Source organism: Aulonocara sp. 'chitande type north' Nkhata Bay, linkage group LG22 (genome assembly GCF_057382095.1).
Source record: "Aulonocara sp. 'chitande type north' Nkhata Bay isolate Kocher_YH1m ecotype deep benthic linkage group LG22, A_spYH_male_GT1.1, whole genome shotgun sequence".
Lineage (NCBI taxonomy): Eukaryota > Metazoa > Chordata > Actinopteri > Cichliformes > Cichlidae > Aulonocara > Aulonocara sp. 'chitande type north' Nkhata Bay.
The window spans coordinates 14,482,743-14,508,206 of NC_141364.1; the positions used below are offsets into that span (position 1 = coordinate 14,482,743).

Here is a 25,464-nt window from a genome sequence, read left to right on the forward strand (position 1 = left end):
AATAAGTATAAGAATTTAGGAAGGATATTCATTTTAATTGAATTAAGTCGTCCGACCAGAGTTGTGTTCAGGGGTGACCACTGTTGAAGGCTTTGTCTGACATTCTTCAATAGTGTAAAAAGTTGGCTTTGAGAAGTTGCTTATACTTTCTTGTAATTGTAATACCCAGGTAGGGTAGGTGAACTGCTCTTTAACCACTTTAAAGGGGAAACCCGACAAATCTATTGGGAATGCTTCTTCATTTAATAGACAAAGTTAGCTCTTGGACAGATTTAATTTATAACCAGAGACTTGACTGAGACGCGCGAGTAGAGACAATATAGATGGTAGGGAAGTATTTGGGTTTGAAATAAAAAGCAATAAATCGTCAGCATAGAGAGAGACATGTGCTGTGTCCGAATTCAGGGGAAGGATGCTCATAAGGACACTACCTACCTACGTCACAAGGTAGTGTCCTTAGACAGACGGGTAGTCAGGAAGTGAGCGGCTGTGGACAGCCCCCTTTTTTCTCCATAGAAACTTTATTGAACAAACAATGAGTATCCAACATAACAGATGGGCTGTGGACAGCCTCCTAGCCTTCAACTCCGCCCTTACTTGCGTGTTTTTCCGGTCGCTAGCGCCACAGCGCGAAAACTTTAAAATGGACCCAGAAATTTTGCTCCGTTGTTTGGACAATTTTAATTCTTTTTTGTACCTTAGGCTCATCAGAGACAATCATGTCCAGGTAAAATAATTTCCTTTAATCTACACGCATTTAGGAATTACTTAGCTAACTACACGAATAATTGAATTATTGCCAGCGTTGTGCCAGTGTAACCGGTGTGATTCTGCGTTGTGTCTGATAAAAAAGGTAAAAGAAAGAAAGACCTTCAAGTAAATAATTTGCCCACTCCAGCTCCTCTCCCACAGGGGAATTGTAGAAAAAGGGGCTGGCATTTATTTTTACATTAAACATAAAATATTTATTTACACGTAACATATTTGACATAAGATAAAACAAAAACAACAACATGAAATCCGACATACCTGATAAAAAAGGTAAAAGAAAGAAAGACCTCCAAGTAAATAATTTGCCCACTCCAGCTCCTAGACCAAATACAAACAGTGGGGAAGAGGGTTAGCTCAACCCACCACAGCTCCCAAGCTAGCAAGGAGTATATATTCATGCTAGCATTTATGGCGCCTAAAACACATTTATGATACACACATACTACACACTTATCACATCTTACAAAAACAGGCTTAATAATGACAATAACTGAACTAACATCGCAATCATAAACATCAGGGTGGCTAAATATGAATTATGTGTGTTTTTAAGGTGTTGGAAAGAAATGACACCCACCTCTCCCACAGGGGAATTGTAGAAAAAGGGGAGAGGCAAAAGGGGTACACTGTATTTATAGTATTGCACCAAAGAAGAAGAAGAAAAGAATGAGGAGGGGCTATAACTGATAATGAACACAACTACAGGCTTGGAGGTCCTAAAAGTCAGGTATAAAAGGAGCAGTTCTGGGGTTTAGAACACATTTTGTGTAATTATAACAATGTGATTTATGACCCTGTTACACCAAAAAAGTGTTCGCCTGCCAAGACTGATTTCCAATGTTTCTGTGTGTAATATCTTTATGTATGTTAGTAAATAGACTTCGGTGAACATGGTTTACAAAGGGGTTTTATATATACAATAATTACCTGTTGTTCAAGTATAACTCTGGTTATAATGTAGGTACAATTGATATATTTGTTGCGCTGTCTGCTGTCCTCTTGGCCAGATTACTCTTAAAAAATTAATTTCTAATGTTAACAAGATTTTTTTTTAACTGGATAAATAAAGCAGATATAAAAGTCACTGCCAAAAACTGATTGCAGCTTCTACCTTGTTACAGGAATGTTGCTGGTGGCTCAAAGTGACTTGATATCATTAATGAGGGAAACATTTGACATATGTTTCACGTATTATAGACCAGCAAGTTATTCATAGCAGGCAGGTTAAATACGAGCAATCAGTTTAGGGCAAAAACCGGAAATCAGTTTTGGCAGACGATCATTTTTTGACACAACATCGGTCATTCTTACACATGTACTGTATCATATAAAATATATAAACTAAATATCTTTGAAACGCATAGAATCTAATCTTTTGGGTTTTTTTGTACATAGCACTTTATTAAACTGTTGTCTGCTACAGAGTTACAAGTATTATACTAATAATAAAGCATCCACCATCTCCTGTTTGCATATTTCTGAAAACATCTTAGTGGTGTGGCAGCCATTGATTGAGCCAGCCCTGCAAACCCTGTGGATGGATGATGCAGTGGACAGTGAGAGGAAGCATTCTAAAGCTCTTTGCAGACCACCCTGTGTGATTCTCCACTCGCAGACCAGAAAAGACAAACCTCAGTTGCAGCACCCCATCCACGTCTGATCTTGCTCGGGCAGATTCAACAACACTGCCAGAGACTTCCTGTAATCTATTACAGTTCAAGAAACGGTCCAGGAACAGGTCACTCAGGTTAATCCTGTGTGAACAACTGAAAATATTGTTTTTTCACCTTTACATATTGTGTATTTGAAATATTCTTGTTTAATTGTTATTGTTATTTACTTTATTGCTATCAAATAAATATCCAAGTAATATTGCTCAAAGTTAGCGTTATGTTCATACATGTTAAAAATGTATGGAAGAAATATAGTATCATCAGAATTCAAGTATTTTTAGACATTGAATTTATGACACTGAATTTTTATCCTCCAAATTTCCCTGCAAAAATATTCACCTGCAAAAATTCACCTGCAAAAAATTCACCTGCAAAAATTCACCTGAAAAAAAATTCACCTGAAAAAAATTCACCTGCCAAAAATTCACCTGCAAAAATTCAACTGCAAAAGTGATGAACTTTAATGACCCAAGCCAGAGCAATCAGCACCAGATCGAGTCGAGTGGCTCTCGGCCAATTAAATTACGCTGTTTGATCACATGACACCGTTAGCCAGCAGTTTGTCTCCTAAAAGAGAGCTGTTTAGAGGTGAGTGATTAAGTTTTTCTCCTAAATAGAGATCATTACAGAACGCCTAGTCCTACTTAAAATCCCATTTATTTTTTTTATCATCTACTCGAACTAAGGAAAACGTTTGACTAACTCAAAGACAATTTCCACGCCTCCCATGCCTGTCTGCAGAAGCAGTTTTGAATTTAGGAGCGCCAAGATGGCAGCGGCAAACCCTGGCGGCTCTCCGGTGAGTATATATATTTTTTTATCTTCAAGTTTGTCTTTTGAAACCTTAATTTTATTTAAATCCGTTGCTCACGTATAAAGTACACAGACGGGGTCTTTGCTCAACTCGTCTGAGGCGTGTCTCACTAAGCGCTACATGCTAGCATCCTGCTAACCGAGCTACCCTTTACATGCTGTGCTTTAGAAAATAGGATACTCGTTAAAAAAAATACTCCGCAGATATTGATAGATAGACGAACACTGCAAATATAATGTTGGAAACGAGAACGGCCTTTGGTGAAGGGGTAAAATACACCATGAATAAAGCCATAGAGTGAATGGCTGCCATGGTTGCAGAACAGCCTGATTTAATGACAAGAATGGGGAAGAGTGAGGTGAAGTGAACCAAAGCCACAAAACACGGTCAGACAAGGCGGCAAAAGGGCAGTGATCTGTCCGTCAGTATGAAGTTGGTGTGTGCTTTGGTGAACAAAAACTCCAGACCGGTAGCAGGAAGATGGGAGACTCGTGTTTCACTGGAATAGTGGTGAATTAAAACATCCTTTGTTGGGGACATTTCGGTGTAAATGCATCCATACAGGCAAGACAGAGGCAGACCAGACAGTGAAGAAAACAAGGCAAACATTAGAAATATTAAAACGGAAATATAGGATTAATATAACATACAATTTGGGAAAATGTAAGGAACGCAATGTAAATGATATTGTAAAGTCATTAAAACAGCATACTCTGATTAAAAGAAACATGTAATTGGGTAGGATAATAATAATTATAATAATAAACATGTACAAGATGGGTATGTATACTTGTACCCAGAATTTAACAACTATAAAGTTGTAGCATGCCAGACCATCTTGATTGAATGTAACTTCGCTCCACACAAGTTTTTTGTTAGACATATTCATATTGTTATCTAATAAATGATACATTCTTAGATTTTATCGAACGTTAATTTATAAATTGTTTCTGTCTTTATGTGTTTGTTTCAGATTATGCAGGATGAAATTATTCGGTCAGCAAGACACTTGCTGCAGTTGCTTACATCATCCAACCAAACTCCTGCTGTTGCTGCTGCGATGAATCAGAATACAAGGTACTTTACCAAGACTTATGAGTCAATCCTACATTCAACTAAATTGATATATATATATATATATATATATATATATATATATATATATATATATATACATACACACACACACACACACACACACATACTAGGGGTGCAACGATATTCGTATCGATATTGAACCGTTCGATACAGTGCTTTCGGTTCGGTACGCATATGTATCGAACAATACAAAATTTTTGATTTATTTTATCAACTTTCCTTCTGACGATGCTGTCTGTGTTGAGCGCTCAGTGAATCTGCGTTCGACTACTCCGCCTAGGCTCGACAGTGCAGCCTAGGCGGAGTAGTCGAACGCAGATTCACTGAGCGCTCAACACAGACAGCATCGTCAGAAGGAAGAGCGCAGGGCACTCAGATCTGGCGTTTGGAATTATTTTGGTTTTCATGTGACGTATGACCCTGAAGGTAAGCGAGTCATGGACTAAAGTAAAACAGTATGTTTGCCATGCAATGCTCAATTACATGGGTGGGAGCTAGTGTGTTAGCGCAGTTAGCTCGTTAACATGTTGGCCATCTAGCCCCATGCACGGGGCGATCGGCGGTAGCTCGTTAACGGAGATTTGCCGTGTTGTGGCGTTAAGGTCATTTCAACGAGATTAACCTGAAAGCACTAGTGGGAACACAACGAATATGACTCCACATTTACGCCGACATCATCCTAGTGCAAAGACAAGTGGAAGCAGAAAAAAACAAGCAAGCATGCTACTAACTTTAGCCGAGTCATTTAGACAGCTGTTGGCACATGATTCTCCTTATGTGTTTAATATGCTGCTGAGAATATAGCCCAGAAGAAGCATATAGTATAGCTTTTATTTTGGAAAGAGCCATTTCTCTGTAATAAACTCTCTTTTCCAAAGATGAGTGATTCCTCAATCAGATACAGGGCTTGCAATATCGCTAGCCCGACGTCCCGGGGCTAGCGATATTTTCAGTCGGGCTACCAAAATCTATCTCTTCCCTGCCCGTCGGGCTATTGTAGGAAAAATATATGTCAATGCTTTTGCATTCTTTCAGAAATGTAGCTGGGTAATTATGTCATTGGCATCGGTGAGCCACTGTCAATATGTGACATATTGAAATCGCGTTTGAATTTGCGCTTGTTTTTTTGCTTTCACTTTGCAATCATGCGAACTGTGTATAGAGAGCGACAGCACTGATCTGTGAGTGATGATAATTTGTGCACCAATTCCTCTGACATCGTCTTATTAATTGTTAGCTTACTATGCAAACATGACAAGTGAAATCTCCCGCAGCAAGCTTAAACATGTGAGAGGTTGATCGCGCAGAGAATCGCTGAGCTTATGTGAGTGCGCGTGTAAAAGCAGCAGGATATATATTTGACTACGATGACCTGGATGACTGAGAACCTTCACAGACAGATATATATTTTAGTTCTGCTGAGCCAAATAAGACAGGTCAGGGTGAAGAAGTGACAGCCAAAGAAAAGTTATGACAAATCAGACTATAAGGCAAAAAGAAAGTGCAGCTTTATGGTTTTATGGACAAAAGAATTTCTGTGGCTGCAATATGACGAGCTAAATAACCAGGGCTGCACATAAGTGGTCCGCAGGTGCGCATTCGCTGTCAAAATAAAAAACACGCACAAGGGTTAGGGTTAAATTTAAAAACTGTACTTTTGAGTTAAAATATATATTTATAATTTTAATAAATGACAAATTAAAAAGGCATGAACATTTTTTTTGTATCGAAAAAATATCGAACCGTGACACCAAAGTATCGAACTGAACCGTGAATTTTGTGTATCGTTGCACCCCTAATATATACACACACATATACATATATATATATGTGTGTGTGTGTGTGTGTGTGTGTGTGTGTGTGTGTGTGTGTGTGTGTACACACACACACACACACACACACACACGAGAATATGATTTTATTTCTTGCAGAGAACAGAGTCAAGGTGGCCAGGGTACCAGCTTGGTCAACCCTGAAAGACCATCCCTTCAGCAAGAAATGACCAGGTGAAAAAGTCATAAACTAAACACTCAGCATGAGCATGGAATTTAGGATGGAACTTTATATCTTACCTGCTCTACACTCAGGGCTTGAATTACAACAACAGTCAATCACATAAAAATATACTTTTGGTAGTTCTGAGTCTGTCACGGATCTGGTTTGTTTCGACCCAGTATTTTGAGTTCTGATGTTTTGGTTTATTTTTGAATGTTTGTGTTTTTCGGGTGCTGCTATTATTATTATTATTATTTTTATTATATTTCCGTGTTTCTGTGTATACTGCAGTGTTAGTGCTGTGTTGAATTTGTATAAACAAACTAAAAAAGCATTTCATAATAGTCGCTTTTAAATAATTTTGTTAAAATGTTTGGGACAGGTCTTTTCCTGGTATTTTCTCAAGAGGAAAGGGGAAAAGGCGATTCCCTGCTACATCTCTGGTGCCTGCTAAGAAGCCTAAACCTCTTGAAGTGGTATTTTATTTGCTCCCAAAACAAATGGAGAAGACCCCAACAGAACATGAAAAATATATCCACACACAGGCAGGGATGGGTCAAAGAACAGCACATCTTGATGAGAGCACAACACATGAAGAGGTATAAACTTATTCTTTTTATTCACTGATCAAAACTGAGAAGTTTTCGCTTAATAAAAGTGTTATTGAAGGTGACCATCACTGCAAGTCACAGGTGGCATTTACAAAAAATAATATTATTATTGGATATTCATCATTAATCATGAAAATGTAACTGTAAATTTTGGATTGAAAAAGATTTTTTTATTATATCCAGTTTGCACTGTAAATGCATGGTTCTTTTACCGTTTCTTAGTATATACAGGGGTATAATTAATGTTAAATGTGTAATTTCTTTGGACTCAGAGATTGTATTTGTATTATTGCTTTCAGTTAAGGGACGCCCTGAATGATTTGTTTCCCAAACTGAAGGAGGTAACAGGTGGCTGGCTGCTGTTCAAACCTGGGGGTGTGTATGAATTCTGCACTGTGTAATTAAACTAGAAACTGATCCTGCTGTTTAATAAGTACTTTTAAGACAAGTTCCTTTTCACCGCATGTTGTGAATTCCTAATTCTGAGTAGTTTTGAAGATACTTTTCTTTTTCACTTTTCTTGAGGCATTGGATATATTTCATGATCAGAATAATCTGCTGCAATTTGCTTTTATACAGGTGGTTGGGGAAGCCGAAAACTCTCTCTGGTTCCTCCAGCTGATATTGGCTATACAGGGACAATCCTAAAGGCTGCCAGTCGTGGGGGTAAAAATGTATATATTGCTCCTATTCAAGAGGAACTTAGCAATGACCCTGTACCACTAAGCGATGAGTCCTTCAGATGCATGCCAAAAGCAAAATGCCAGAAGTGTGGCATAGGTGTTCCACTGCAACTTCTGTCAGAACACCTAAAATCCTGTCCTCCTTTGGAAACTCCCAGTGAAAGTACTGTGGTGAATTTAGATGGTGATGAACCTACAGAAAAGGAATGTAGGTTTTTTTTTTTGACAATTTCATACTAACATATTACCCAAAAACATAAAGTGTTAAGAGCTAGCTAGAAGGAAAAATTAAATGTTAAAAAAATTAAACTTTGTCCTTTAAAATTTATTGCACAACAGCACCATTGCAGCAGTGTCCTGTCTGCACAGATATGTTTCACTCTGACCTCATTGAGCTGCATGCCTCTTCATGTGGAGAAAGGTATTTAGCAACAAAAATTGCAATTTTTGTCGTCATTGGATTTAAGCCTTGAATGAAATTTAACAACATATTTTGATAGTAGCTCACGAAATGAAAAGGGGCATGAAGATACAATAATTGAGGAAGGGCTAGCAGATATGCCAGGACCATCTGGAGCTACTTGTGAAGTCAGGGATGGTAGGTCAATCATTTAGTCACAGGTTATGTAAGGAAGGTGTTGATTAGTAACAATCAACAGCTAATGTGAACAATTCCTGGAAATCAAACCATTAGTTTGTATCCATTCAATGGATTTCTTATTTTTGATAGCCTCATATTCAAACTATAGACAATCCTTCAAAGGATAAAACAATCTTTTTGTAATAGTATCTAGATAGAACTTGATATACAGACTATATCCAATTATAATCACCTCTATTTTCTTTTAGGCTGGTTAACTGTTTTGGACTCTTCAAAGGCCATATATGAATGTGCAAAGAATGCTTTGGACATGCATGAAATGGAGAGCCCATTACGTCTCACAATGGACATCAGACAAAGTGTAGCTGATCAGGACATGGCCCTCATCTCATTCTACAAGAGACCCAATGTTGAATGGGCACGTCCCTTGGAGTGCAGGCTTGAGGGTAAATTTTCTGAAAATGATACATAAATATATCTTGAAATAATTATTTGTATTATTTGTATTTTATTTTGGTGATCTAACAGGGGATACAGCTATCGGACAAGGAGTAATACGTTTTTTCTTATCAACATGCATGGAGAAGCTGATGTCTGGTTTTTGCATCAATTTTGGTTAGTTTGTTTTGGTTGACCGTACCTATGTTTGATGATCATTATATTGTATAACTTTTCACAAGTTAATTGTCTCTTTATTTTGTGAAAACCTCTGTATTGTGTGTAAGTAATCTTCTTTTTTTTTTTTTTTTTTTTCCTTTCTTTTCATTTATCTCATAGCAAACTCTAATGTTACTCCACTTTTTGAGGGAGAGCCAGGCCATTACATACCATCAGCAGCTCACTTTCTTGTGGAGAGTGATATGTTCCTTATGGCAGGGAGGATGGTAGGGCACTCCTTTCTTCATGGAGGCCCATGCCTATCTGGACTTAGCCCAGCCGTTGTGCATGTCCTACTTGGTGGTAGTCCTGAAACTGCCACCGTTACACCCGAGGACTGTCCAGATCTAGACCTGAGAGGGACAATTCAGCTTGTAGGTTTTTATGTTTAAATGAGGGAACGTTTATACATTGCCCCGTATGAGTTATAAACATGTCTAACCTGGACTAATCCTTTAAAATTGTTCTAGATCAAAAACTCTGCCATTGAGACATGGTCTGAGACTTTAAACTTGTCTTTTTTAAAAAATTTTATGTATGAGGAATTAGGAATTTATAGTTCTTGTTTCTGTCTGAATTACTGTCTTATGGGTTACAGCTTGAAGGGCAATCCAAGCTGTCGGATGAAGAGAGAAAACGTGTTCAGGATCTGGCATATGCATGGGACCTCCCCCCCTTGACAGAGAACAACAGGAGATGGCTGTTTGAGAAATTATTACTCCATTCTGTGAGTGAATTGAAAAGTAAGTAAAATATTTCTGTGTTACTGTTTAGTTAACGTTTTTCCTTAGGTCATTGGAAGAGTGACGAGGTCGATAAAACAGCTGAGAAGGGGACTTAAAGAAACCCATATGTGGACCCTGCTGACCCAGCGACCTGACACGGTGCCCTTAGTCTTTCCACAAGAGTTGGCTGCTGTGAATCCTGAGGTAAATTTTGTGTTCCTAAATACTGTATTCATTAATAACATTTTACTGTGCGTTGTAGAAAATGTAGTCCAAAGCAAACTATGAAGACTTGAGTCATTCTACAAAGTGAAAAAATTGCAATTTTAATTTGGCATTTACCAAGAATTATGTATCAAATAATAAACTTACCATAACAAAGCTGTATTCATTTTTACAAATAAAATGCACAAATACTAAAAATGAACATATTCTTGTGGACCATACATCTTTACAGCAGTTTTTCTTTAGTCCTGTAAAAATAAAACTGCTCAAAAAGCATGATTTACATATAGAAAACGATTTTGTAGATTTGAAAAAGACATGACTAAAATACATTAGTAATTATTTGGTAATACACATTTTCTAATTATATATTTAGCCATTACTGTTGTTTGAATTTGAAAAAAAAAAATTAATTTCTATTTTCATTTTTTGTTTGAGACAGTTTCTTCTTTTAAGATACAGTCAAAACTATGTAGAGGTTTGGGGATCCAAGTGAACACAAAAAGCACAAAACATGGATTATTATAGAAATTTATTCAAGAAATCAAGTCATGGACCATAAGGCTAAGTGGGTGATAGTGAGCTAAGAACAGGTGTGACTAATTAGATAAAATATGGCTATAGGGAAGGGAACTCCCCAAAACAAGAAGAGACAAAATCCATGGAAATCTGAAAAATGTGCAGCAGTATTTTTAAGGGTATACTTTGTTCTGTTACAGGTCCTTCTTCAGTGGATCGTGTGGCCAGAAGATGAAGATGATGACTGTCCTCTTCAAAATAAATGCCGAATCACAGGCTACATGAGGCATTTTATTCTAAATGGTAGGTTTGCCATTTTGCAGGAGGGGAATACTACGGAGCCCCGCAGGGGACATGGGAGAAAAAAAAATTAAGACGGACTTTTGCGAGATCTCGCAATACTTTTGCGAGATCCCGAGTTTGTTTTTGCGAGATCTCGCAAAAGTCCGTCTTAATTTTTTTTTTTTTCTCCCGTGTCCCCTGCGGGGCTCCGTAGAATACCAATATTATTGTAATGTTAAAAATATATTGGTTGGATTTTTTTCAAGGTTGTTAAACCTCTTTTTTTCTTCACAGCAACACCAAGTGAACTGACAAATGTCCTAAAATTCTGGACTGGATGGGAGATTGTGCCAAAAAGTCTCACAGTGGAGCTAGTGGATGGCAGACATCCAACTGCTGCCACCTGCTATGAGACCTTGCGCATTCCATACCACTACAAGGACTATTTAACTTTTAAGGAAGACCTCATTGCCTGCTCTGAAACCTGCCACTCAGGGTTTGGACTCATTTGAGTCATTCCCATAATGCAAGGTAGTGGTGTACAAGTCTCTGTTTAAGATTTGGAATATAAATGTTCACATCTACTGGGCCTCTCTGATGCCATTTACTCTGTGCAGGCAACATTGGTTCTTGGTTCAGTTCTCAGTTGAAAATGCCTTTAAGTAGTTTTTAAAACTGTTAATGTCTTGAAAGTTTACCTTGTCAATGACATCTTGCATGCATCTTGATCAAAATAAAAGGACAAGATTGACTTACATTGCTGTTTTAATTTTGAAACATTCCAACCATCAGCCTTCAGTCAAATATTGCTTTACAACATAACATTCAAACTGACAAGCAGTTTCTATTTAGTTTTCTGAGTGAATCAATATTTTTAAGTTCCCTCTCTCCTAATTCTTCAGTGTTTACATTACGAAGCTTTACTAAAAATTGTTACTTATAGTGAAGTTTTATAGCTTGAAACAGTTGGTGAACCCTGTGTAATCTCAGATTTCAGCACAATTTGAAGATCAGATCCCATTTCATGACATAAGTCACAATAATCAGAACTGCTTATACACAATTATGTTAATGAAAAAATCCTTGAAAATTCTTTGAGTTGGTTTAGTTTAAGCAGACTGATTGTCCAGATGTCCGTGATGAAGATCCAATTACATTTCATGACCAAATTGTGCAGAAATTAATGAAATTCAACAAGATACACAAACTTTTTCCTGCAACTGTATGTAACTTTCCTATTCTAAATGAATTGCTAACAAAACTGAACAGCCATAATGTACATGTCCGCACCAAAGGACTGGGATGCCGCTCTTGGATTAACAACGCCCTGTAAAGTTGTCATTTGTTCTTCTGTCAATGGACAGTCAGTGTTCGGAACAACAATGCTTGAATGGTTATGGCAAGATAGGCCACTGTCCTCCCAGTCAATGTCTGGAATCTGGAAGCCCTGCAACGAACAAGCAAAATTAGGAAAGAATAATTGTATATAGGAATCAGAGTACTAAAAATGTGCACCTTTACCTGTGTGTTTTCTGGAACAGGAACAGGGTGATATCTGTGACCCAACTCCCACAGCTGGTTGGGACTCATGTTGTTTTCTGTTCGCAGTGGATGGTTGTCCCATCCACTGCAAAATGTATTCAAATCATCCTCCAGTCGAGGAAGAAAGACGTAATGGCAGCAAAAGAGGTGTGCAACATTTGAAATGTCAAGAAGGCCTTCTTCCTCAAGGTTGTGAAGAACATCGTAGTAAATGCATGTAACGGCCACCCAGAGGTCTCTCCACAGTCGCTCTATTCTGAAATAATATATAAAAAATATTTAATTAGGTATGGCTTTTCTTGGTGTGTATGACAAATTCCCTGCTTGTTTCTAACCCTACATGAAATGTGTGCATGACAACAGTAATAATACATTATCAGGGCATGTAGGAAGGACCCAGGCATATCACTTAAAAGGTGCCAAAAGGGTTGTAATGATCAGTGGCAACATGAGATGACAACCAGACCATTAACACAGAATGAACATTCATGGAAGGAAGGAACAGACTGGAAAAGGTGCGTGAATAACTAAAAAATAGGGCACATTCCTGAAGGCTCTTTGGGGTTTGTAGGACCTGTCCAATATTTTCTTCCTTGAGGGGTAAGTAATGGAAATTGAAAGAAAAAAACAACAAAAACTGCCAAAAAAAAAAAAAAAGGGAACACCTGATACATATCAGAAAGTATATCATGCTGGATAGGGCACTGTTCTCTAAAGACATTTTACTGTAAAACTTTCATAAAACTATACCCTTTAAATGTATGTATTTTTAAATAATGGAAATAAAGATGCAACACCTTCCATCTTATGTCAGAAACATTTGAGGTGGACAGTATTTTATGAGAACAAACCTTTGATTGTGCACACTCTTTCCTGAAATGAAACTGCCTCTTCCTGTGCCACGAACAGTAAACATCAGCCGTGCAACCTCCACATTTTCCCCTCTGTGGTCGCCACGAACCCTGAAAACAAAGAATCGTACCCCAAAACATTCGAAGCTTTAAACAAACTTAGATCTGATAATAAAGAACAGTATATGCCTTAAGCAAAGTTTGAAAAACAAATTGTAAAAGAATCCTTAAAATCTTTCATTGCTACTGCTCTTGAATGCATCAGAAAAATTGTCTCATGAATGCACTTTCCAGCATGTGTCAGTATGAAGTTTAATTTAACACAGCTGTTAAAACATTTTTTAGGATTTCACAGGTTAGTAGTAATTACTTAGATTTATTGTATTTGTTGGAAATTACGCAAGTGCCATCTTGTATCATTATGATCTGTGTAAGGAGACAATTTTTAGAATATTTTTGCAAAAATATTTACATCAAATTAAACAAATAAGTAGTCTATGGCATTTAAAAGTGGTTACCTACAACTCTGAAATGATAATACTAATTCTTATTGATGATGATATTGAATTTGAAATCATGGTGTAACACTGAACCCGACATCATAAAATGATTACCCTTGTAATGTCAGGGAGTTACAGCCAAGGAGGCAAAATATTACTATCTCACCCCTTGTATCCAATTACATAACAGCAGTGTTTGGTAAAGGTGTTGAATTAATTTTTTTTTATTCTTAAATATCCCCAAGTCACCATAACAATCATTTGAAATTAGAGATATATATATAAGATAACCTTTATTAGTCCCACACGTGGGAAATTTGTTTTGTCACAGCAGGAAGTGGACAGTGCAAAAGTTATGAGGCAAAAATTAGAATACAATAAGAATAAATACAGTACACAACTGTACAGAATAGAATAAAATAAAATACTATATACAGTAGAATAAAATAAAATAAATATACAATAAGATAAAAATAGAATACAAATACAAATACTATATACAACTGAGTAAAAATACAACGATGACAGAAAGGATTATTGCACTTGGTATTATTGCATATGTATGGATGTGTGTGCTTGATCAGTTAAAGTCTTTATTATGGAGTCTGACAGCAGTGGGGAGGAAAGACCTGCGAAATCTCTCCGTCCCACACCGTGGGTGCCGCAGTCTCCCACTGAAGGAGCTGCTCAGTGCTGTCACAGTCTGCTGCATGGGGTGGGAGATGTTGTCCAACAGGGATGACAGCTTAGCCGCCGTTCTCCTGTCACTCACCACCTCCACTGGGTCCAGAGGGCATCCTAGAACAGAGCTGGCCTGTTGAGGCAAGTTAGAATCATCTTAAACAAATTTTAATGAAATATCCAAATGTAGTCTTACAAAAGGTATGTAAGAAAATACCTAACCCATAATAAAATGCATCACTTATTACCTGAGAGGAAAACCAAACTTCTCGATTGATTTTTGGAAGAATGCCAGTGTTGTTGATGCCAGATTGTTGGAAGCAGCACCGAGATACATAATCTTTATAGGAAAAAGAACAATGGGAAACTTCCATGTAAATATTACATTTGATTTACTTACTAAACTAAACTTACCTTACGAGAAAAGCCATCAATACCTCCAAAGATCACAATGTTATAGCTGAATGGGGAAAACAATGTTTTTTTTTTATCAGTTTTTGAATTATCACTTTGAAGTGTTTAAATGTAAGCAATGCAAGATGTAATTTATGTATGTCCAGATGCAAATATAGTAACGAGTAAGATAACAAAATACAGTTCTGAACATTTGCAGATGAAAAAATTCTCAGGAATATCTTTCACTTCAAAAGATCAAATAATTTACCGTATCAGTTTGTGATTTGTGTCAATATGCATTAGAGACTGTGGTCCTGGGACGGAATAAGCACGTCGAGCAATGCATCCCAAGGAAAACATCCTTGACACAACACCAGCTGTGTCAACACGGTGCATAGAACTTCTAACCCTTTGGTACTGGACTCTGTGTCCTCTGGCCTGAAGAAGTGCTTTCACCATCCGGTATCCAGCGTGAGGCTGCCTGGATTTTATGTCTGTAATGCATTGGTCCAACTCTTCATCTGACAGGCTGCTATAGAGTGCTTTGACTGAAAGATTGAACTCATTCATGCGTCGGAATACTGTGCTTCTTGACATTCCCAAAATTTTAGCAATGGCTGGGATGGACAAGTTCAGTTCCAGAAGACTGTTAAGATGATGGGGGGAAAGAGCCATTCTTAGTCGCCCAGTAGGTCCCCACTCAAACTGAATGACAGCACTATGTAGATTCATTTTATCCTTTTCTCTGTTTATCAGAGTATGTAAACTACATAATGCATCTACTTGTAGAGAAACTAGTTCTTGGGTGCAAATGAAATCTAAAAAGTCCAGATCCAGGGGAAGGTGTTCAAGACAATGTTCTAAACGTGAACGCAGTCTCAGAAGAATATGATGTAGGAGAAGATCCTAAAGGAGAGGAAAAAGTAGAATTATTTTTGTAATTTTTAAATCACCAACAAAAAGTGAGTTAAAAACACAAGGTTAGTTACGTTAACTGAATATTCTTAGGCTATAAGATTCCAATGTTTATTTTATCATATTTCCTTATGGTTCTTTGAAAAAAGTATATTTTTAATTCATGCCATTTGTTGCAGTATTTTGATTTTCTGGTTAGGATTTTATTTATTATTTTCTTACATCTTTTGTTTTAATAGCACAGTAAAAATTGAGCTCGCAAGAGAAAAAGCTTTATTTTCTATTTTATCTGTTTTATTTAAATGTTTTTGAGAACAAAGCCAAACCAAAACTTAATGAAGAAAGCTGGAAATGATTATTGAGTTCAGTGTTCCCAACGAATACTCTGAATGGATGAAAAAAAACGAAAACAGATTGCCTGGCAGCGTGTTTCATTTATGAAAAGGTCAGAAAATTAAATTTGATATTGTCAAATGTAATCCCTTTTGTTTATGAAACAGTGAGAATGAATTTCTTAATGGGTGGCTCAGTTTGGGGAAATTGTGGGTAGCCTGCAAGGGCCTCAACTCAATCCTATATTTCCGTTTTAATATTTCTAATGTTTGCCTTGTTTTCTTCACTGTCTGGTCTGCCTCTGTCTTGCCTGTATGGATGCATTTACACCGAAATGTCCCCAACAAAGGATGTTTTAATTCACCACTATTCCAGTGAAACACGAGTCTCCCATCTTCCTGCTACCGGTCTGGAGTTTTTGTTCACCAAAGCACACACCAACTTCATACTGACGGACAGATCACTGCCCTTTTGCCGCCTTGTCTGACCGTGTTTTGTGGCTTTGGTTCACTTCACCTCACTCTTCCCCATTCTTGTCATTAAATCAGGCTGTTCTGCAACCATGGCAGCCATTCACTCTATGGCTTTATTCATGGTGTATTTTACCCCTTCACCAAAGGCCATTCTCGTTTCCAACATTATATTTGCAGTGTTCGTCTATCTATCAATATCTGCGGAGTATTTTTTTTTTAACGAGTATCCTATTTTCTAAAGCACAGCATGTAAAGGGTAGCTCGGTTAGCAGGATGCTAGCATGTAGCGCTTAGTGAGACACGCCTCAGACGAGTTGAGCAAAGACCCCGTCTGTGTACTTTATACGTGAGCAACGGATTTAAATAAAATTAAGGTTTCAAAAGACAAACTTGAAGATAAAAAAATATATATACTCACCGGAGAGCCGCCAGGGTTTGCCGCTGCCATCTTGGCGCTCCTAAATTCAAAACTGCTTCTGCAGACAGGCATGGGAGGCGTGGAAATTGTCTTTGAGTTAGTCAAACGTTTTCCTTAGTTCGAGTAGATGATAAAAAAAAATAAATGGGATTTTAAGTAGGACTAGGCGTTCTGTAATGATCTCTATTTAGGAGAAAAACTTAATCACTCACCTCTAAACAGCTCTCTTTTAGGAGACAAACTGCTGGCTAACGGTGTCATGTGATCAAACAGCGTAATTTAATTGGCCGAGAGCCACTCGACTCGATCTGGTGCTGATTGCTCTGGCTTGGGTCATTAAAGTTCATCACTTTTGCAGAGTGGAGGCTCCGCGGTGAAATTTATGGTTTTCAGGGTTTTTAATTGTTAACTCGATTTCCCTGGGTCTTTTCCCTTGTTGTAGTTGTGCGTCTTATTTTGAAAGAAATATTTACACGTTACCATAGCGACAAGAGAGCATTAAGCGGCAGAGAGGAGGATGTTACTCTCAATTTGGCACATTTTCAGGAGGACGCTGCTAATAAAGTTACACAATTACACAGTACATTCACGATGCCACAGTTTTTGTCTTGGTCGGATCATTTTATGTGGTTGTATTTATCCGCGATACCTTAAAGGCCGCTCCATGTCTGACATAAACTGATCTGTGGCGCAAAAAGGTTGGGGACCGCTGCTGTACAGCATGGTGGTTAATAGAACTGTACTCATATGAATATGATGTGTATGTGACAGGTGAGACCTGGAGACTTGGGACCGCCCCTGGTGGGCGGAGCTGGTCTTCGCTCCTTTCATAAGCGCAGGTGTGGGCAATTGGGTATTCCTTTGCAAACCTGAAGCTGCGAGTGCTTGGTCCGAGTTGGGCAAGTTGGTGTTTCTTAACTATGAAAGTCTGATACGCGTCCTCCCCTAAACTTCTGTTAGAAGGGTAGGTTACACAAAAATGTACCACTTGAGCTCTGGCTGTTGGCAGAGGTTTACAGTTATTTGCACCCTTGTAGGTGGGAAACATTGCTCCCGTGAGAACGGTATAGTGGACTTCATCGCCACTGACCCACATTTATTAGGGTGTGACACGAACTTGTGGACAGGTAACAAAACCAATTCAGTGGAGGAATATTCCTGTGTTTTATTGTCCAGCTAGTGATCTCCTGCCTTTTATTCACAGAGTACCGAGCTGCTGCTTTGCCAGGTGGATTTCTGGCTGCGGGCAAAGGACCCGACACATCAGTGTGTTTTAATTTGTTTTAAACTGGTGTAAGCCGACAGACTGCTGCGGCTGTCGATGGTTTTGTTTTTTTGTTTTACTTTTTCTGTATCAGTAGGCACCACAGATTGATTCGCAGGCGGTGAAGGCGCTGCAGGGAAAACAAATCCTTTTTTTTTGTCTCCCCGCTCTTGCATGCACAGCGGGGGGCCCGAGTGAAGACGGCACCGAAGATTTGCCTTTTTTTCTATAGTGTTTTACCCATTTGGGGTCATGTGTGAGTTGCCGTCCATTTTTAACCTGTGTGCTATGTCGATTTGTTTTTAAACTGTTCCCCGCAGCGCTTGTCCTGCCTCACGGGCAATCGTACAGTTTTATCGGTTTTTTTAATAAGGTAACGTTTTTAATTGTTTTTAGGTGCTGCTGTTACACTGTTTCTTTTATTTTGTATTAAAAATTAAACTCTTTTAAACTGACTGTGCGCCTACGGCTCTGTCCTATTTTAAATAGGTACCTACCACGGGTCACATGTACATTGATTTATTCTTGTACCTCCATGCCCCAGCAGCCCAAATTCTTCACCCCAGTGAAGAGGTGATCAGCCGCAGTGTTCACAGTGTGGGGAAAAAAGTAGTGGCTTATTACCCGAAAACTACTATAATTTTGGCGACATTTTCCCCTCTTTTCAGGCCTCATACTTTGACTAACTCTTCCTTGGGATTTCATCAAAATGACGTGATCTCTGGTGCATGGAACCTAAAGACCTTTGTGGTGCTAAATTGCAAAGCTTTTTATGTTTAGGGAAACGGGGTGGTCATGGCAGCACGTGGAGTTTCAATCACTCACCAAAGAGCAGTAATCTGCTGTCACTCAAAAACACAATGTCCAATCTCTCCCAAACGTCGCAGACATGAGTCAAGAGTCAAGCTCAGAAATGTTTAAAAAAAGCAATTTCACAAAGCAGGAACTCCAGCAACACTTGAGGGAAGATGAACAACTTTAATAATAGGTCTATTATTAAAGTTGTTCATCTTCCCTCAAGTGTTGCTGGAGTTCCTGCTTTGTGAATTCTTTTGTCCTCTCCATGCACCTTGGAAGCAGGTGAAGTTGTGCCAGAAAATTCTTTTTGCTGCTAAAAAAGCGATTTGTCAGTAATGGTTAGAGCGCCACCTAGTGGGACGACTATAATCAGCATTGAATGAGATGAAATCTTAGCTCGTGGTTCTACGCATGAATTCCATCAATGTGACATCAGATTGGACGTGATGGGTGGAGGTGTTGGGCGTGGCTCGATGCGCTGGGGTGCGAGGGCCCTCATAACGTTGCTTATATTGTATTGCCTCCTGCAGGACAGGCTGCACATGTGAATTTGTCACTGTTTTTTCCTCCTTCTCCTTTTCGTTGCATTTTTCTCCTAAGTTGGTTTTAGAGTAGGGTCATCCTTTAAAACCGATTTTTTTATGCTGGGTTTGTTTTTATTTCTACTGGGCTGGTGCAATATTAGTCCGGCAATGTGCAATCCCTGAGCTGGGCTCTTACCTTAGGGGAATTAGATCTTTTAGAGGTGCTCTGTGTGGATTTGCGGTGAATAAGTTTTATTAAGAGTGATTTTAGTGCCACCAATTATTGCCTGAACTAAAACACTTAGTGCATGCGATAAGTGCTCTGTTGGGCTCGTATTTATTTGGGGTGGATTTGTTTCTTTTAAAGCAGCGAACATCTGGGACCGCCGGGGAGAGCAAGCCCTCGGGTGATAGTTGCATTGCTGGCAGGTTGCACCAATAAGACTATATTGTGGTCTTTAGTGACCTTTTTATTGTGATGTTTTAGGCCTATTGCAAACCCTTTGTGTTTTCTTTTAAAATAATAAACTGTAACGTATCTCGCTTATACTTACCCTCTTGTCCCGTTTATTCTGGGTTCGTTCCTGTAAGAGCTTTGGGGCTGAAAGTTTGCACGAGTAGTACAGAGGCCCTTAGTGGTTACTCGGTGGCTTTTACTCGCTACATTTATCTTATGTGAACAGTAAGATATTATTTTCCTCGCATTACTATCTTTCCTGTTATCGAAATACATTGCCCATTGCTTTTTAAAATAATTAATGAAGTCTTGTTTTTCAAGTAATGATGTTTGAAATCTCCAGCTTCTAATTAGTGGTGTGACTCTTTTTTTTTTTTTTGTGTTAGAGAGACAGACGCAGGTGCATAACCACTGATTGTGATGATTGTGATTGGGCTTGTTTTACAGCCACAAGACTTGGCCACCTTGCAGTCATTAAGTTGACTAAGAACTCGTCTGTATACCAAAGTATTCTCGAGTCAATTGAGAAGCCAATTGTCTGACAGCTGAAGCTTGGCTGAAACTGGATCATGCAACAGGACAATAAATATAAGAACAGCAGCAAATCTCCAACAGAATAAATGAAAAAGAAAAGACTCAAAGTGTTACAATGACACAGTCAAAGTCCAGACCTCAGCCAGATAAAAATATTGTAGTGGCACTTTAAGAAGGCTGTGCAAAAACAAATGCCCACAAACCTCAATGCACTGAAGCAACATTGTAAAGATGAGTAGGCCAAAATTCCTCCACAGCAGTGCAAGAAACCGATGAAGTCATACTAAATAGATAAAGTGATTACTTCAAGTTATTGCTGCTAAATGTGGTTTTACAAATACTGAATCATGGGTTTGTATATGCAGCAGTGCAACACACACTATGCAACTATGAAACAAAAGCTATGAAATAAACAGGAATGCTATATTATGCCCCAAGTATTAATTCATTCTCAGTCTTACAGGAGTTACTTAAATGTTACACATGCAATGTGTCATGTGGAGTCATGTGCTGTATGTCCATGTCCTTTATGTTTTTTCTAAGACAATACATCACATACAACAAAAACAGAGTTTGAATGATAAAAAAAACCCTTTGGTATGACCACCTTTATTCTTTGGCATATTAGGGAAGCTTTCTAGTCAATTCTTTAAGTAGTCTTCAGGATTAGCTCTCCAGGTCTCTTTAATAACATTAAAAATATTTTGTGTGTTGTTTTTCTCTCTATTGTCCATCACAGTTTTGTTGCAAGATACCGTCCCCCTCTAATATTTGTGTAATTTAGTATATAGCAGTCTTTTCTCCTTGTTTTCCTATCTTAAGAATGACTTCTTTATAGCTTCCTTCCACTGAGAATATTTCTAATGAGGCTTTGGAGCCACTCAAAGGCCAGGGACACTTTCAGAAAGTCTGAAGCACTATTGTTCAAGACTGAAAAAAGTCTGGCTGTTTGGAAGCAAAATATGAAGAAATGGAGGTTGACTTAAGACTTTTGCACAGCACCCTATTTTTGAAGAATAACTAGTGACCAAGGCAGAGTAGCTAATTCAAACAATCAAAAAAGTACAGTGGTTAAAATAAGTGTTGAACATGTCACCACTTTTCTAAGTAAACATATTTCTAAAGGTGTTATTGATGTGAAATTCTCACCAGATGTCAGTAACAACCGATCACATCCACACATGAAATGTTTCTTCATGCATTCAATACTTCCCCCCTGTGTCATTTCTGAAGATTACACATATCTTAATTCATTGTGTGATTTTTTTTTTTTTGTTGCGCATGTGAACTGAATGGGTTGTTACCAACATCTGGTGGGCAGAAAAACGCCTTTAGAAATATATTTACTTAGAAAACCGGGGATGTGCTCTGTACTTATTTTACCTGCTGTGTCTCTGTAAAGTTATTGCAGACGACTTTGAAACCTGAGTTAAAGCAAGAATATGTGACTTCAAACTACAATTACAGAGTAATGGAGTTGGCTAAAATGTAACATAATAGCAGCACAAGCAGAAACGTGTCATAAAGTCAATAAACTGATTCAACAATGGCCATGGGTATCGTAACATCACTTTAGGCCCTCAGACTATTAAAGCTTCAGAAGGAAAAAAAACCCCTAAAAAAACAAACCTAAAGTTTTCTGAGACCCCAAATGATTCAAGGCTTGGGGCTCAAATGAGTTGCTAGTATTAAAGTAACTTCATGCAACATGTGTTTTGCCAAACTGAAACCCAGAGTGTGTTAAATTTAAGCATTTATTTCATTAAATGCTTTTAAGTCCAGATTGAGAGAGCCGGAGAAAAATGTTTTTAAAATGTAATTGTTATTTATAATATGTATGTAACTTTGTAATTTTAACGTGTTGTCGCCTCTTGGCCAGGACTCCCTTGCAAAAGAGGTTTTTAATCTCAATGGGACTTTTCCTGGTTAAATAAAGGTTAATAATAATAATAATAAGGATGTTTTGCTTAAGAAGTTCACTTTTTATTAGTGAGATCAGGCTTGTGTTCTTGCTTCTTTCAAAAGTTTCTTCAGTGCAACTTCAAAAAGCCTGCTCTGGTAGATATTTTCAGTTCTGCATCTCTGTCAGCGTTGGTGACATCCTTCCTGTCAGAACTTGCAGTGGTATTGCTCCTTTCCTGAAGACACTTTAGGAAACTTAGACGATACTTCAGCTGCAAAGCATGAACTCTGCTGATAGAAAGATTTTGATTTCCGAGGCAAACATTCTTGTTATCATAAGCCTTCCAAAGATTCTGCAATTGCTCAATACTGGAACAAATAGTTCTCCCAGTTAAAGAATGCACAAAATGCAACTCTAGTCTTTCAGAGAGAGAGAAAAAAAAGATTTATTTCATTTTGGATTTCAGTACAAGTTTGAATTCAGTGTCATATATTTGTGTTTATATCTTTTTCAAAAAAGCTGTCAAGGGACACTTCCTGTCACCGAACGGCAGCTCTCTCAGTTGGCCGCAAGGTGGCGCTTGGATCCTTATTTTTCGGTGAAGAAATCGTTGCAGAGCATAGTGAGGCAGGCGACCAGCGTGACATACTCTTGAAAATCCACAGTGCCGTCCGCGTTTGCGTCCAGATCCTTGAAGATCTTGTCCAGTTTTGCCTTGTCAGTGGATTTCTGCAATGGAGAAAAGTGTTAGCTTGAATTTAGACACTAAGTGATCATAAAACAAAGAACTGCTCAGCCTACTTCTGCCCAAATAGTTGCGCAAACCACAGGGGAAAATCTGTGTATTTTCCACTCTCTCAAAGTAAAAGCTCTGCATCAGTATGGCAGTGTTTTCAGGCAACCTACTGGGTGTGAGATAGAGGGAGGATAGAGACCACTCACGCCAAATATGTCTCCAAGCTCATTTTGAAGAAGTTCCTTCAGCTCTCCCTTGCTTAGGGTGAGTTTGTCTCCCTCCTTGCCAGAGTATTTATGAAAGGCGCCAATGAGCAGTGCCATAGCCTGCTGGATGTCAGACATGATTAGGGCTAGTTTAGGGAGACAGAAGGAAAACAAAATGTTACGTCTGAGACTGCAGTGGTATTTGTTTATACAGGAAATCCACACTGATTAAAGAAAGATGCCTCCTCTGAATAACGTTTACACATAATTCTGCTATGACTCATTATCTGGTGCAGATTAGGCTGAATCACGTGGTATTGTGGTCAAATGTAGGATCTTAACAAAGGACATCATTGATATTTGGAACACGAGGAATTATTTAGAAGTAAACGAGGGAGAAAAAGGGGAATAGGCAGGGCCTGTTTGGTAAAACCAGAGTGAAAGAGATTGAGTCGTTTAACCCTGTGAGGTCCATTTTAGGTTTGCCTAAAATAATGATGCAATGAAGCTCCTTTCAGTTACTTTTGAACCACTTCTGCAAATTAAATTGCTAATATATTTAAATTCTGGAATTATATATGTAAACATGCAGTAAAACATATGCATGTGCAAGTGCATACTGGAGGTCATAGCAGAAAACAGTGGCTGATATTACTGTTTGTCTTTGCCAAAGTTTCTCTGGGTTCTCAGTGGAGCTTGATAAAAATAAACTCAAGATATCCACCTGGGCCCCACCACTCTTATTTCCCTTTTCAGCGGTCTCTAATGTAGCGTCTCTGCCAAGTGACACAGGACATTGTTATGGCAACAGCAGAAGGAGATAAGGAAGCAGGTTGCAGCTTAATTAAAGTCCCCAAAGCAACATCAGATGTCTGTTCTTCTAACATAGTATATCTAAATTATGCGTTCTTTCCACTTGACTGTATAAACCCAAGAGATTTGCTAGTGGTTATGTTGTGAGTCATACAGTGCTTTCCCCTCTTTAGGGAACACTAAGCTGAGGAAACTTTGGCATCAGAGAGTTTGGAAACCGAAGGGAGTTACAAGGAAAGAGAGCACAAAACCTCATTCCTCAATTAGGTTGCAGTTAAAGGTGAGAATCGAGGGGTGCTGCTAACCAAAAAAACCCTTTAATGCATCCGTAAAAATGAGTTTCCAAACAAGTTAGTGGGATTTAGACAAAATGAGCTCAGTCTTTTGCAGCATCAAGTTTCATAAGCAAGAAGAGAAGTTTAAACATTAAAGTCCACATGGATGTGACAAACTTTGCAGTTCATCAATACTTTTCTGCTAATTCTTAATGTGCATTCATACAAAACTAACTGTAATGAGCATTGCTTGATCAAAATGAACAAACAAACAATCAAGAAAACCCAGGAAAGGTTTCCAGAGCGAGCAAATAAAAGCAGATAACAAACAAAAAAAGCACTTGTAGGATTTTCTACTCACCAGTGCTGAGGTTTAAGACAATTGGAGGCTACTGTTGATCTTGGTAGAGCTGTTGTGATGAACCAATGGGTGGCAAAGATGCTTTATACATCACCACACCCAGTATCCCTCCCCCCTCCCTCTAGAATGCTCCTTTCATCTCCAACCACTCCTCCTTCCTTCATTTTTTAAAACATATTCTTTAACAAACACGACACTCGTGTGCTGTTACAGTGAATGTTTGAATTTGAGGATTTGGAGAATTCTAAAAACTTGCAGCATGTCTTACAAAATGTTTCTGACGTTATGATCTCAGGACTGCTTTTGAATCTGGAATTGCTGCAGAACAAAAGACAATAAAATATGAAATGTAAAGTTTGGGGTGCTGTGTCTTTAAGAGGACTCTTTGCATGAGACTATTAAAGTAAATTAAATAAATAATGGTCATGTAACAGTCTTACAAAATACCCTTTTTGCAGTGATGGATTCAAGACTATAAAAATGTTATGTTTATTGTTGATTTACAGTTTTTTATTTCACCCATTTGATTGACTTTATGTGACTATATTTTGGGGAAACCCCATGAGCAGCATTTTGTGACATCTCTCTTCGAGGCTTTTGCTGATGAAAGGAGGGAAGCAGCATTTACATGTGAACTGAATCACGTTTTGTGCTCCATTTGAAAGTCACTTTTGTTAATTCTGTAAAAGAAAGTCCACAGTTTGGTTCGTACATTTCATTCCGTCATAAACGAGTTTCTTGTGACTTTTGGTGGTGGAGTCATGGGACAAATGTTTGATCTGCTTTTAGAGATTTTAGAAGTAATTTTGCCCCGAATAAGAAACTTTGAT

General features: G+C 38.3%; 3 protein-coding genes and 1 long non-coding RNA gene across 10 annotated transcripts; 2 read left to right on the forward strand and 2 right to left on the reverse strand.

The window, feature by feature from the left end:
• The first annotated feature begins 2,987 nt into the window (after window positions 1–2,987).
• Window positions 2,988–11,442, forward strand: LOC147303812 (G2/M phase-specific E3 ubiquitin-protein ligase-like). 6 transcript variants are annotated; one of them, XM_086280360.1, is made up of 16 exons: window positions 2,988–3,032; window positions 3,186–3,243; window positions 4,232–4,335; window positions 6,288–6,362; window positions 6,734–6,950; window positions 7,262–7,337; window positions 7,542–7,853; window positions 7,985–8,066; window positions 8,146–8,243; window positions 8,495–8,692; window positions 8,775–8,861; window positions 9,024–9,277; window positions 9,502–9,630; window positions 9,695–9,832; window positions 10,573–10,675; window positions 10,949–11,442. In XM_086280360.1, exons 2-16 carry the CDS (start codon window positions 3,214–3,216, stop codon window positions 11,164–11,166), a joined length of 2,121 nt encoding a protein of 706 aa, XP_086136486.1. In that variant the 5' UTR covers window positions 2,988–3,032; window positions 3,186–3,213; the 3' UTR covers window positions 11,167–11,442. The 6 variants fall into 6 exon arrangements, with proteins under 6 accessions (XP_086136486.1, XP_086136483.1, XP_086136484.1 ...); XM_086280357.1 differs by lacking the exon at window positions 2,988–3,032 and having other exon boundaries at window positions 3,070–3,243; XM_086280358.1 differs by lacking the exon at window positions 2,988–3,032 and having other exon boundaries at window positions 3,070–3,243; window positions 8,149–8,243.
• On the reverse strand, window positions 10,996–16,933 carry LOC147303813 (uncharacterized). Its single transcript, XM_086280364.1, has 7 exons — window positions 16,764–16,933; window positions 14,893–15,530; window positions 14,643–14,688; window positions 14,477–14,568; window positions 13,048–13,158; window positions 12,176–12,452; window positions 10,996–12,101 (listed from the first exon to the last, which is right to left on the reverse strand). Exons 1-7 carry the CDS (start codon window positions 16,833–16,835, stop codon window positions 11,907–11,909), a joined length of 1,431 nt encoding a protein of 476 aa, XP_086136490.1. The 5' UTR covers window positions 16,836–16,933; the 3' UTR covers window positions 10,996–11,906.
• Window positions 16,934–17,472: 539 nt separating this feature from the next.
• LOC147303814 (uncharacterized) lies at window positions 17,473–18,482 on the forward strand. 2 transcript variants are annotated; one of them, XR_015126902.1, is made up of 3 exons: window positions 17,473–17,727; window positions 17,801–17,890; window positions 17,968–18,482. It is a non-coding gene; the product is annotated as an uncharacterized LOC147303814 (long non-coding RNA). The 2 variants fall into 2 exon arrangements; XR_015126901.1 differs by having other exon boundaries at window positions 17,801–18,482.
• A 4,178-nt stretch (window positions 18,483–22,660) lies between these two features.
• Window positions 22,661–24,717, reverse strand: LOC147303815 (ictacalcin-like). Its single transcript, XM_086280297.1, has 3 exons — window positions 24,635–24,717; window positions 23,186–23,331; window positions 22,661–22,972 (listed from the first exon to the last, which is right to left on the reverse strand). The coding sequence occupies exons 2-3, from the start codon at window positions 23,321–23,323 to the stop codon at window positions 22,832–22,834; spliced, it is 279 nt and encodes a 92-aa protein (XP_086136423.1). The 5' UTR covers window positions 23,324–23,331; window positions 24,635–24,717; the 3' UTR covers window positions 22,661–22,831.
• Window positions 24,718–25,464: the final 747 nt, after the last annotated feature.